This window comes from Dermacentor silvarum, chromosome 8 (genome assembly GCF_013339745.2).
Source record: "Dermacentor silvarum isolate Dsil-2018 chromosome 8, BIME_Dsil_1.4, whole genome shotgun sequence".
Classification (NCBI taxonomy): Eukaryota; Metazoa; Arthropoda; class Arachnida; order Ixodida; family Ixodidae; genus Dermacentor; species Dermacentor silvarum.
The window spans coordinates 35,257,682-35,271,555 of record NC_051161.1 but is presented as its reverse complement, the minus strand read 5'-3'; the positions used below and the strand labels follow the sequence as shown (position 1 = coordinate 35,271,555).

The 13,874-nt window shown below is 45.2% G+C and overlaps 1 protein-coding gene across 3 annotated transcripts in view; it reads left to right on the top strand.

Moving 5' to 3' along the window:
- The first annotated feature begins 795 nt into the window (after positions 1 to 795).
- LOC119461010 (uncharacterized) overlaps positions 796 to 13,874 on the top strand; it is a 54,250-nt gene continuing 41,171 nt past the window's right edge. For 2 of the 3 annotated variants that reach the window (XM_049672101.1, XM_049672100.1), the window contains exon 1: positions 796 to 992. In XM_049672101.1, coding sequence (XP_049528058.1) covers positions 953 to 992 — 40 coding nt within the window. In that variant the 5' untranslated portion in view covers positions 796 to 952. Of the gene's footprint in view, positions 993 to 13,056; positions 13,311 to 13,874 lie in introns of those variants that run through there. The other variant, XM_037722180.2, reaches the window with a different exon arrangement.

Sequence of the window (13,874 nt, the reverse complement as noted above, 5' to 3'; positions counted from 1 at the left end):
CGCACTAAAAAAAAAAATACAGCAATACGAGTAGGGTTAACATTCAAGGGACTGAAGTTGTACGTGAGCTCATTATTTAAGTAACCTGAAAAGCATGGTAATTGAGATGAGTACAAATAAATAATTAATGGCGAGTATTTTATTCCCCATACGTAAGATAATACTATCTCGACTAATCTTAGAATAAAGCGTAGGCACAATAGACACACCAAAGTAAACCATGCAACCCAGCAGCGCAGAATGAACATAGAAAATGGCATATCATATAATATTATGGGGTTTTACGTGCCAAAACCAGTTCTGATTATGATGCACGCCGTAGTGGGGGACTCCGGAAATTTGGACCACCTGGGGTTCTTTAACGTGCACCTAAATCTAAGTACACGGGTGTTTTCGCATTTCGCCCCCATCGAAATGCGGCCGCCGTGGCCGGGATTCGATCCCGCGACCTCGTGCTCAGCAGCCCAACACCATAGCCACTGAGCAACCACGGCGGGTAAAATGGCATATCCGTCCGTGTTGTGCAGTGGGGTGGCTCAATATTAGAAACGACACAAACTCGTAGGGAGAGTACAGCGGGACACTCAAAAGGCGCAGGAAAAACAAACAGCAGAAAGCGCACGCTCGATTAAGCGGGCCAAGTCCAATGGCTTCCTTCAGTTGGCCATGAAACCGGTTCTCCTCTCCGAAGACGAGAACGCTGTTACTCAATCCCGCATAACTGGGCGCTGTCGACGACGCAACGATGCGACCAGTTTCTATTTTACCGGCTCCCTGTCGGGGAGGGGGGGGGGGGGGGGGCTCTGGCACCCATTCATGTTTCGCAACTCGGCTACAGCACGCCGCAACACAATAAGTGCTGCGTAGGCTGCGTGATCTCACTTCGGACTTTGACTTAGTGTATACTTGCACTGGTGTGAACAGCGAGAACAAATTCGGTCGAGAATACGAAATGAAACGTTCGGAAGAACACGAATCTTCGCCCGCAAACGGTGAGTGGCCAGTTCATTCCACTTCTTGCGACCCGTTCTGTTGGGCGAGTGAAGGCGAGCAGAGCTCTCGAGGAGCACAACTGTACTGACTAACCCATTTTTGCGCCAACATGATGATAATACTGGTGATAATAGATTGCAGCTTCCGCGGTTGTTTAGTGGCTATGGCGTTGCGCTGGTGTGAACGAGGTCGTGGGTTCGTTCCCAGCCGCGGAATTCAAATGGAGGTGGAATGTTAAAGCGCTTGTGTACAGTGCATGCATTGGGGGCCCGTTAATGAATTCCAGATAATCACAATTAATCCTGAGTACCACGGCGCTTCACACTAATAGTAAGGCGTGCCAACCAAAGTCGACGCGAAACAAGGCAGGGTCGACGTACGTGGTAGATGTATTTATATACTGAAATTGGGGCAATAATGATAATGCAATGTTGCATAATTGAATGATATTTTTGTTTATTATTTGCATTATTTTCGTAGTTTCATTGTCAGGCCTCAAATACTTTTCTTGGACCCTCAATTTTTTTATTGATGGCTTTTAATTCATTCATTCGTTCTTTTCTCGTTTTTTTTTTCCTTTCTGGCCTACAGGAACGTAGAAGTTGTGTTCTTTGGCGTCAACTTTCTTGCAACACCAGCTAGTCCAATCCGTTGCGCTACCTAACCTGTATAGCTTCTTATAGGCGTCGTAGCAGCCTGGGGAACTGCACTCATATCATTGTTAACGCGTCATAGATGTCCATCCGTGAAACACTGAGTTACTCACGGGCGTCATAGAGGGACAGGACTTTTTTTTTCCACGCTCAGCGCATGCAACTCACTGTCATCGTGGTGCCGACTATATTCCTGGATATCTATGACTAAGTAAGAACTGAAAATCAAGTAAATTCAATCCCACCCAATCTCTCGACATGCCGCAGCATGCTTTGTTAGAGCTTTCTTACGGGTTTCAAAGGATATTGCCTCCGACGTGCTTCCATACCGTCGTCAACGCGAAACCAATTTCGGAGGCTCAGAATCCCGGTTGATTATACAACAGCCCACCACGCTGCGGCATATGCGGAGCAGAATCCTTTATAGGTTGAAGACATCGCGCTCATAGCTACGTTTCGGAGCCTCATAGTGTTTTTTTTTTTCTTAGAATATCACTAGAGGGCAATCTAGTGCCGCCGTCTATGTCAGCTTTCTAACGTTTGATGTGCCACCTTGGAAAATGTATCATTACTGTACAGATGCGATGAAAAAAAATGTTTCTTGTGTATTAAAACTGCATTCAGATCGGTAAGTAGGCTACATTAGAGCCAATTATCTTACTACAAAGTTGAGAAAATTGTAGCTAGCTATTTCAGAATAGATACGCACACATGCCACAAATACACAAACATACGAAATCGACAAAGGATACATGTACACAAGAAAAAAAAAAAGCCAAGTCAGTAGAAATGACCGGTTCAACCGTATACTACATACTTAAATAAAGTTTGTTCACCTATAGTGCATATAAGTAAGTGAGAAAAAAACAAAAAGAGACGACAATTTATCGAGGAACTAGCGTAGACGTTGTCGTCTGTCCTTGGACTTTAGCGCTAGGCTGGTACATTTCTCCTTTTCATATAATTATGCACCAAATTACAAGTCCCCTCATGAATGAATTTAAAAATATATATACAAGGTGTCCCAACTATCATGCTTCAGGCTTTAAAATTATGCAAATGCAACGTAGCTGGATGGAACCAAGGTAATGTTGTTTGCCGTCGCTTGGAGATACTCGGATTTTTTTTGCATTCCGCCTAATTACTGAATTAGTCTTAAATAATTAACTTCTCAAATATTATATTTAGGTGAAAAGTATCAATGACAAAATTGTAAAGCAGTTAGCATCAAAAACTCCCGATATAGCTTTGTGTTGTTCAATACATGCTACATGAAAAGGTTTTTCCGAGCGTGAAATCAGCCCGCGAATACACGCAATATAGCCGCGTGACTGGCCTCTCGAGGCACTTTGCATGTATTCGCGGGCTTGATCAATACGTGGTATACCACGTATTGATCAAGTGGAGGGTGAACGTCACAGCATAAATGGCATCGATTTCTGCCTCGTCCTCACATAATGTGGCCCTAATACATGTATACTTCGTGCTATAAGTTATACTGTCAGCGGTCTGACGGAAAAACTGGCCTTCTTTCTTGTTTTTCATTTTCTGTTTTTTTTTTTTTTTTTTAAGAAGCTCTACAATATTCATTCACATTTCTGGGACACGTTGAATGCATATGTATGGTAGAGTAGAAAGGGTTGTTAGAGTAGTTGTATGTTGTATGCAGTGAGGCCGAATTCTAACACATTCGTTTACAATAGATTTAGCTTGACGTTAAAGAATTTCAAGTGGCCAAGCTTAAACCGAAGCCATTCAGTACGCTTTCCGTCCTATAACACGCTGAGCAGTTTCGAGACGTTAAACAACACAAAAAACATACATTAGAACGAATACAAGTATATTATTACACAGTAAACAAATAAATGTACATATGATGACAAAAACCCTCAGAAGCTGAAAACGGCACCTGCTTCCATTCTAACAATTTTTCGACGTATACCAACGCACTTGAAACGCATGTGACTTGCGCAGTCTTAAATTGAACTAAACCTCGAGGCTAAGCTTTCACAGTCAACTTAGCATGAAGGCAAGAACAGAGAATGAGAGGAGTAAGGGTGAGAGAGAGAGAGAGACGGACTTACGTACTTTAATATATTGATATACTCGACAAGGTTTCAAAATTTTGTTGTACACAAGGGTGAAGGGAGATGTGAATAGACAAGAATAGATTCGGGGCTAGCCACGCTTTTCTATTCTTTTATTCTTTATCTTTGGACTGCGGCTAACAGGCATACTTTCCGTTCGTACTTTTTTTTAGTGTCCTTGACTTTCTTGTCAACACTCATCTCACCTTCGCGATATTTTGTTGCAATTTTTTTTGCCGTTTCAGGAGGCTTCTCATCTGTTTTTTTCTTTTAATCCGACGAGCTTTTCACGGTTGGATTTAAGCTAGGGCAGCACGTTATTTATGGAAACTCAATATAATGGCCGCATCTCTGTGACGTCAAGCTTAACTTGTATGTCACTATTAGCGCCGCTTTACTGTTTCTTTTCGTATGTTTGCGGCAACCGAATATGGGCGGCCATTCTTTGCTTCTTTGAATCGCGCATACAAGGTTATTTTGTCGTTCATTCGTACGTTCTTTCATTTGTTTGTTTGCTTGCTTTTTGCTCGTTTGTTTGTTGTGTGCAGAATGTGAATTCACTCAACTGCGGACAAACAAGAAAAAAAAAAAGAACGCAGTACCAGCCAGCATTCGATAAATGATGAAGTATAGTATAAAATATGGCCAACTGAAAGCTCTGGCTCTATACGAAGTGTGGAATGAAAATGAAGAAATGCCCTTAGAAACCGAAATTCTATTTCTGCACAGTATGTCACAATTCAGGCAGCTGAAATTCAGTGAAGGGTCAAGGGTTCCGTTATTGCCTAAAACTTCTTGATGAATAGAATAAACGCGATATTCGAAGTACCGATTACGAATAGCAGGTAATATAAATGCAATGGCGATGATGCTGCCTGAAGTAGGCTTGGCTTGGCGCGCAGGCGCATACCTGCATTGAATAAAATGCGAAGAATCCGATTTCGTTCATAATAACGTGTCTTTTTGTATGTTAGTGCGAATAAAGAGTGATAATTATGAAGCACGCGAGCAGAGAGAAAAATCAATACCGAAAAGTTCGGCGGCGTGCATTCACTAAATGGCTGTCTGCGGCTTGTTTTGTTCAGGAAATCTTGCAACCACATCAGTTAAGAGAATAGATGTGGGTACTCAGTGTTTCTCGGTTTTCGCTGTCTAAGCTTACTTGCATTTGAAAGGGACGCAAATCGGCACGAAATGTGCCGGCAAACGAAAAGCGATGGCGTATTTTTGTTTAGTTTAATTAGGCAGAGGCGGCCGGCACCGAACCGTTCAGCTCCTCAAAAATGCCGTAAAATCAAAGATATCCGTGGAAATGTGGGATTTGGTTTCTTTTGCGCCGATGACTGGCCGTCAGCGCAATGGCGTATATTTATTTTGGAGTTTTTGTATCCAAACAAGAAATGTTCCTTTGAAAAAAAAAGGCAAAAAAAAAAGAAAAAAACAAACTACCTCTTAAACTGCCTTTATACCGTTTAGTCCTAGCACAATTACTATCCTTTTGAACAATCTTGGTTAGGGGAAAGTCTAGAATAAACAATGATTTTAAGTCTCTACAAAGCCTGTTGCCGTGCTGTGCCGTGCCGTGCCTTGCTTGAAAATACTGAAAATATAAACATTTGGAAAGCAATAGCTACGTGATCTCAGTTTGAACAAAAGTGGTAGCAGTCTCTTCGCATGCAGAGCATACCGAACAAATGTCCACGACATCTCCTTGTACATTACTTGAGAGCCAGTCGAAAGACAGTTTAACGCTGGACTGTTTTGCCCGGAAGGCAAACAACGACTACATTTTGGCGTTCGGGTTAAGAGCTGACGTGCATTGCATCGAAATAATAAAGGTATCCACTTTGAATCCCGATTGTTTACGGATATTGGGAAGAAGCGTAGTACGCAATCCGGATGAATGAATCGTAGGCCACGCTATGCTGCACTTTACGAGGCAACATTGTGCACTTTTTTGCACGAGTAGGCAATGGACGAAAGCGTACAGAATAATAGCCAGGGTAGTATAGAATAGCAACCTGTGCTAAAGGCGAATGCCGATAGTTGGCTGCGTCCTGTGTATATCGCTGACGCAGGAACGTTACAAGGAGTACTCTTCGAAGAGAAAGCTTAACTGTACGTACTGTAACGTTCTTGCTCGTAAGAGCGTATCTCTGCCTCAATGCAGAAGAATGCTGCAGCACCTCTTTTAGCTCCCAGACCTCCCGTCGCAATATACGTTTGTCATCGAAATGCCGAGCTATTGTTTGTTTTACTTATCGTTTTCCGGGGTGTATGAACTATTTGTTCCAACAATGAGTGTCGCCCATGATTGCGCTGTTTCTGCTCAGCGCCGTGAGAGTATATAGGTTAGGCATGACGTAACGTTAGCATCCTATATCTGTGCTTGTCTAACATTATCTGAAAGCATGTAGGCTTATCTTTCTTCTCTTGGCACTACTTCAGTAAAGTTCAAAGGTTCTTCACGTTTCCACTCCCCTACTGGGGCGTCCGAGACGCACCGCCAGAGCCGATTTACGCAAGTGAGGAGTTGTGCCGCTAACGATAGCGGCGACGGCTTCGCTGGGTTGAAGTAGACACAGAGATGACGAGGAAAAAAAACACACTTTCTGTTTACAACTATTTACAAGAATTTACAAATGCAAGTACACATACAAGGCGAAACTGGTACACATAGGGCGACCCTATATCGACATAGTCGATGGTGCATAGCACAGTACTTTGTCCAGAACGCTTGGACGGGGCAACGGGGCCACGTTTTCTACCCTTCGGTGCCCCGTCCCAAGCATTTACCTCCCAATCGCCACCGAGTGGCTATGAGTGGTCCGCCGACGCACCAATCACGAATCCTGTGCTAGGATCGTCTTGTTCGCCGGCGCTTCCAGTATTGCGCTTCTTCCAAGCGCCCTTTTCTTCACCACCTTTGACGGTGTCTTTCTCCCTCTCCCTCAAAACAACATACAAATAAAAACATTTTTTTTTTATTTTTTATTTATTTTTTTTCCCCTTACGACCTGTTCAAATTTCCGACAGTGTGCGACGCGAACCCCACGCGCCTGCGGCGCCTTAGATGATGCTGCTGCTGCTTCCGCTCCTGCGCCTGCGACCTCTTTCCCTTCTCTTTCCTTTCACTCCCCATCCCCCTGTGCAGCGCGGTTGAGGTGTCCTCTATTGAGAGACAGTTATCGCGCTGCACTTTAACCCAATCTTTCACCCTTTCCAACAAAAATCTCTCTCTCTCTCTCCAAGAAAGGGGGGTGGGTGACAGATGCATAGCATGCGTGCTCCCTGGCAAAGCCACAGCGCCCAGCACAATGGGTTCAATAAAATCCTAATAAGCAGGCAGTACCTGCAAGCCGAAGTGATTGACCCCTTCCCCGCTCGCACTTCTTAGAAAAACCGATAGCGTAGTAGCTGCGGGCATACGCCAATGAAACCTGCCAACCGACACTTTGGGCTCACGTACCCCTATTCTGTAAATGCTTGCTCACAGAAGCTTTTCATGATGGTCAATTGGCAACGGTCTCCGAAACGGGTTGTCAAAGGCGGTTACCATGCAAAATGTGCACGTGGTGAATAATGCGTACTGCGTTCACGCTCTCTGTGCCCATTACCCACCCGGCATGCGCACATCAGGAGCCAGCGACAGTCACGGACATTGAAGCTTTTGCTGTCAGGTCGCCTGCACGCGATGTACGTGACGAATCACCGATATTGCCTCTTCTTTAGGTCGCTTTGTGTACTCTTGGGTGCGAATGGCTTCGTCACGCGCCCTCTACGCTTGCTCAGTGCCAGCCGGCTCTACTCGCCTCACCACGTGTCAGGTATAATTGGCATGTCATGAGCTGCGTCTCTGCCTAACCTCGGCACCGTTGCCACGACGGGCGCCCGCCACTGGCACTTAATCCTCCCATTGTATTTCGCTGGTCAAGCAAAGATCATTGACAAAATGCGCTAGCTGTCTCTTCCCTTTCTTCGCAGCCGTTTCACTTGGCGAGACCAGGTTGAACAAAAACACCCATCTTAAGCGCTCCGAGCAGCAATTAAACTAGCTAGCGCTTCTAGCAGCAGGCTTACAACTTCCTTGACAATTTTTAGTGTGCATAATTAGAATAATTACTGGTCTTACATTGCTACCTGTCACCCTATTTCTGGCCTCTCACCCTTGGTGCTTTCGCGCCATACATTGGGATCATTATAATCATCATCATTGTTTACTGCCACTCAAACAACCTAGTGATAACGTGGTTGGGTATTCGGATCCAGACACTCTGAATGCAATGCTTTGTTGTTATAGATAGATAGATAGATAGATAGATAGATAGATAGATAGATAGATAGATAGATAGATAGATAGATAGATAGATAGATAGATAGATAGATAGATAGATAGATAGATAGATAGATAGATAGATAGATAGATAGATAGATAGATAGATAGATAGATAGCGAAGTACAATTTCTCAGCATGCGGTAAAATTATAAAAGGAAGAGGCACGTATGAAGCTTTCGTGCTAACGTTTCAGCCGGGGCCCGGTTCTAGTTTTATTAGAAACAACGACAGCAAACAATACTTACACTAACAAGTACCAATAGGCGGACAAAACTTCTGTGTGCGTACACTTCTACTGAATGGGCAAGAGTATAGCGTTTTTACTGGAAAATATTGTGCGCACACAGTAACAAGGCTCGGCCTAACGCATTACAGCGTTTGCTGTATGCGAAAAAAATTGTAGCTGACAGGTTCTCTAGAACAGATAAAAACCAAATATCGTTACAGTACCCGCCATTTCTATAGAAAGATATCAATATGACATTAGAAGATAAAAACGTGAACAACAACGGGATGTTGAAACACTGCTTAAAAAGCTAAAATTTGATGAATAATACCTATCAGTATTTTTAGCGTCCACAAAAATAGCTGTATTGAAATAAGAAATGTATGAAATCGAAATATGAGTACCCTTACATGATAAAAACCAAGGATGTTTTCGCAATATGCCTGTTTACGTGGAATCCCCCAAATACTTGGCAGCATATGAATCCTTACAATCTAGCTAGCATACTAGAGTACCGTTAACTCAAAAGGCATATAGTTTCACTTTAGAGACATTCGCCTTTAATGTACGCTACATGGCTACATAGACCGGTATTGAAGAATCACTCTGCTCCAATATATGTGAGAAAATTCTGTGGGGAATCTAATATCGGGGCCTTAGGGCACCTAGTCTCTGTGGCCGCAAAATACGCGGTGCCTAATTCGGTGGAAGAAGGACTTGTCAGCGCGAACCACTTTATGCGGCGTAAAGAAAGTCGCGAAAAAGAACAAGAATAGGACAGTGAAAGGAAAGTCACAACAAAAGCTCTTACGATGGAATGTGTTGTTTTTATGGAACGCCAAAGGCAAGACAGTAGCGAAAAAGCAGATAAAAACCGAAAAAGGATTCAAGGCGAGAACCTGATCGATTGTCGTACTTCCCCAATATAGTTCGGCCTTGTACAAACCGAGAGGTAGGCTGCAAAAGAGATAGGCTGCACTCCCGGGACAATTCAGAACTCGCGAAAGCTGAGCTACTCCGCATCGGCAGCGGTTCCGGTATAGCAACGCGCTTCGGTCTTGCGCTCAGCAGCCGCAACGAATGCTCAACTAGCGCCGCAGGCGTCCTGGGGATTCATTCTTTGCAAGGACGCCTGTTTACATCGGCCGCTTGCCTGGACGGTCGGCTGTTCGGGCGCACTTTTTCATGTCACTGATACGAAATGCAGACGGCAGTTTTTGCGTACAACGCGACGAGTCGGGGTACGACAGCGTAAAGGGATGTGGTTGCTTTCGGATACGGAGACGTTCGCGTGTAATCGGCAGCCAATCTCGGGACTGGACGTTCACAGCGGGCCTCTCGCACTTTCAGAATTCACATATACGTGTGATATCGAAGGCACAGATTTCTTTGCTATGACAGGTCTATAGCTTGACTCAATTGCGCTTTCGCGAGAGCTTCCGTGTACGCACTATGCTGGCCACGCATCTCAGAAATCAACAGCGCATCGCCGATGCGACGACGGCGTGTGTAAACCTTTAGTGAAGTTGAGTTGGGAAATTGCGATGCGAACTATAACAACGGCTTTTCGCAGGTAGAAATGCTTTTTTGCCTGGCTTATGTATTTACTATGTATTTGATTCAGTAGAGATACCAGCAGTCATAGAGGCATTGCGTAATCAAGGAGTATAGGAGGCATACGTGAATATCTTGGCAAACATCTACAAGGATCCCACAGCTACCTTGGTTCTCCACAAGAAAAGTAGAGAGTTACCTATCAAGAAAGGGGTCAGGCAAGGAGACACAATCTCTTCAATGCTATTCACTGCATGCTTAGAGGAAGTATTCAAGCTCTTAGACTGGGAAGGCTTAGGAGTGAGGATCAACGGTGAATATCTCAGCAACCTTCGGTTTGCAGATGACATTGTCCTATTCAGCAACAGTGGAGACGAATTACAGCAAATGATTGAGGACCTTAATCGAGAAAGTGTAAGAATTGGGTTGAAGATGAACATGCAGAAGACAAAGATAATGTTAAATAGCCCGGAAAAGGAACAAGAATTCAGGATCGCCAGTCATCCTCTAGAGTCTGCAAATGAGTACGTTTATCTGGGTCAATTACTCACAGGGGTCCCTGATAACGAGAAACAAATTTACAGAAGAATCACATTGGGTTGGAGTGCATATGGCAGGCATAGCCAAATCCTGACTGGGAGCTTACCACTGTCGTTGAAAAGAAAAGTGTACAATTATTGCATTCTACCGGTTCTAACATATGGGGCAGAAACATGGAGGTTAACAAAGAAGCTTGAGAACAAGTTAAGGACCGCAAAAAGAGCAATGGAACGAAAAATCTTAGGACTAACGTTAAGAGACAGGAGGTACCTCCGTGTGGGTCAGACCTCCCTGGTGGGTTAACCCGCCGAGAGGAGGTTACGTTACGGAGGCTGCGTGTCGGGGTCGCACTCACCCCGTCTGTGACCGCTCTCTGGGCACAACAGTACCACGGTTCCTATGGTACATCGTGCCCATTTTGTGACACTACGATTCAAAATGTGACAGTGACACACCTATTATGGACGTGCTCAGGACTTCACCTAAGCCGTCTCCGCCACCTACGGGCAACAGGCCTTCGGCCTGGCCGCCCACCCGACCTTGAACGTTGGATTCATGGACCGTATCATCGTTCACTTCTGGATTTTTTACATGAATCAAGTCTGTTCGTGTATTTTTGATATGCTTTGTATTATGCCTAAGGGCAAGCTTTCGAATTAAAAAAAAAAAAGAGAGAGAGAGCGGGGTGGATCAGAGAACAAACGGGGATAGCCGATATTCTTGTTCACATTAAGCGGAAAAAATGGAGCTGGGCAGGCCATTTATTGCGTAGGATGGATAACCGGTGGACCTTTAGGGTTACAGAATGGATACCATGAGAAGGGAAGCGCAGTCGAGGTCGGCAGAAAACCAGATGGGGTGGTGAAGTTAGGAAATTTGCAGGAGCAAGTTGGAATACGATAGCGCAAGACAGGGGTAAATTGGAGATCGCAGGGAGAGGCCTTCGTTTTGCAGTGGACATAAAATATAGGCTGATGATCATGATGATGATATGCGTTTTCAAGGCGAGGCGTGTGATGGACTATAGATTTCGCCTGAGCTAGCGCACAGCATTTATTGACAAAGTGTATGAGTGATGTCTGTTCGTTATTGCGCATATTCACGTTGCTGCATCAGAAGTGTTGTGTTCGGCCGTCACAATGAACGCGGAGCGCATCGCGTAGAAACTTCGGGCTATGCTCGTTCACTGCCCGTCACACAGGCTCAGAGAGCACTACAGGCAGACAAATTGGCAGGTTGAAATGTTCTCTAAATGATAATATGGATGCAATGCTGTTTTGTCCGATCACTGGTGAATATGAAACATGGCGTTCGGTACATCTGTGAGTGCTTCAAGGACTGTGTGAAAAGGTCTTTGCATATGCCGCTAAATGTGAACGCATTAGCCATACTACTTTTCATCCATGGAAACTTATTTCTTGTGTTTGGCCGTCTACACTGGGTACACAATTCTAGGAGAATAAAATTGAAATGGCTATTGAAACTTCTCTGGCAATGTCACTTATTCCCACCCCATTCTCTCAAGTTCTTAAGGAGTGTACAGAAGCAATTGCCGTTATTAACCTCCTAATTACGTTCACCTTAAAATGCAGGCTGCTCCTATAGTTAAGCGACACGCTGACGCGTCAGCTGAGACAAGTTCTACGCTCAACGAAGAAAAAAAAAAAAGAAACAGCTCACGTAGCGTTTGAAATGTCGCACCCTAAATAAATTCAAACGTTCGCGCCAAGCACTACAATATCCCGACGTCTCATCCATTTACTTTATTTCTTTTTCTCGGCAGTTTAGTTGTCCCCACGACACAAAGAGGGGCGGGGGTTGCAGCACGCCACCACTTTATAGATATGTGGGCTTGTATGAAAGCTTTGCTACCAGTTTCCATATACCTTGAAATCAGTACGTTCCTGAACTCGCCATGCGTCGCACACGGGTAAAAACCATTTACGGAGTGGCATACGGGGCTTAGGCAGCTGCAGCTGCGCCTACATGGTTGCACTATACTCGCGGACAACTTTCTGTGGCAATGAAGGGAAAGCTACGGGCGCGTTGATGCTGCACATGTGTTATCGCGCCAAGTAGTCCGGCAGCGTTTGACAGTGCTTTTGGTTGGTCGGAACGGACGCTGAATCGACGCAGCTTTCACGTGCGACGGTTTCGCGTTTGCCAGAGGCGGAAGGGAAAAGCCACAAAATAAGTAAACTTTTACGCTCAGTAGTGTGTTCTGTCTTATTTAACTGTTGCTAATAAGCTGTTTATGTTTTCTCTTCCCCAGCCTAAACCAACGTGGTTTAAAACGAGGGACTCTTTTCAGAAGCGCTCTCGCTTATGCGCGCTTTGCCTCCGTAGCTTTCCCTTCATTGCCACAGAAAGTTGTCCGCGAGTATAGCGCACTCAACTTCCGCAACAGAATTTGCAGTACCGCGTGCCGGTTGTCGACGGTCACCACCACCAACAGCTGCAGCGAATGCAAGCCGCCACTTGCTGTGGAGACACGCCGAGCCGCCGCTCGACAGCGGTTATCAGACGACAGCGTATCTCATTGAAAGCCAGCGGAGTACGCTCCACTCCCCCCCCCCCCCCCTCTCCTCCTCCACCCCCTCCGTCTTCCGCGCCGCTTCACCTCCCTTCAGCCGAGGCAGGGCTGACAGGGCCAAGGTCGACACCACTCGACTCTTGTGGCCGAGCTCATCGCGAACGCTGTCTCCTATAGCGCTCGGCGGTGCCAGTGCGTGGTGCGCTATATTTTGCGCTTTGCTTTCATGTTGAACTCCAACTCGCAAACTTCGTGCGCAAAGTGGTAAACAACACGCGTGACTGCGGAGAGCCTAACGGGGTTGACTTCGTGCCAGGAGTCGTCGAAGGGTGTTTGTTACTGGCAAACATGGAGCGCCCTGGGTGCAGCACCTCGCCGCGATTATCACGTAAGTTTGAAGAAGCACGCTTTTCCTCTCGCGTAGTTCTACAGCCCCCCGGGCAAGCTTGTCCCGAGCGCGCGCGCGCGGGCATTCAGCGCGCTGAGAGTCAGAGAAGTCAACGTCTTTGACGTTTAAGTGCACGGTTTTAGGCAAGGCGCACGTTATTGTCTGCGGTGTACTTATACATTTAGCGGTATGTGTGCACGCAACTTCTTTCAATTTACACACTGCAAACAAAGTCACGTTTCTTTTCATTATTCCGCTGCTGCATACCTTACGCGTGCAAGATACACGTGTACAATTTGAAGCTGTACGCAAGCCCATTAAAATATACTTTAAATACGATCGGCGTTACGTCCATGACAGGTCCGTAATGGCCCTGTCGAAGCTCTTTCGACTGTCGGGAAATTGTATAATCAGTCAGAATGAGAATTTATTAATAAATATTCAGTCATGTTACGAATATTTAGTATACACGAGGAGACCCCATAGTCAAAGACTGTATCGGACCTCCTGTAAGAAAACAGTTATGACTTAACAACTCAAAGCAACAGCAGTGCACCAATAAGG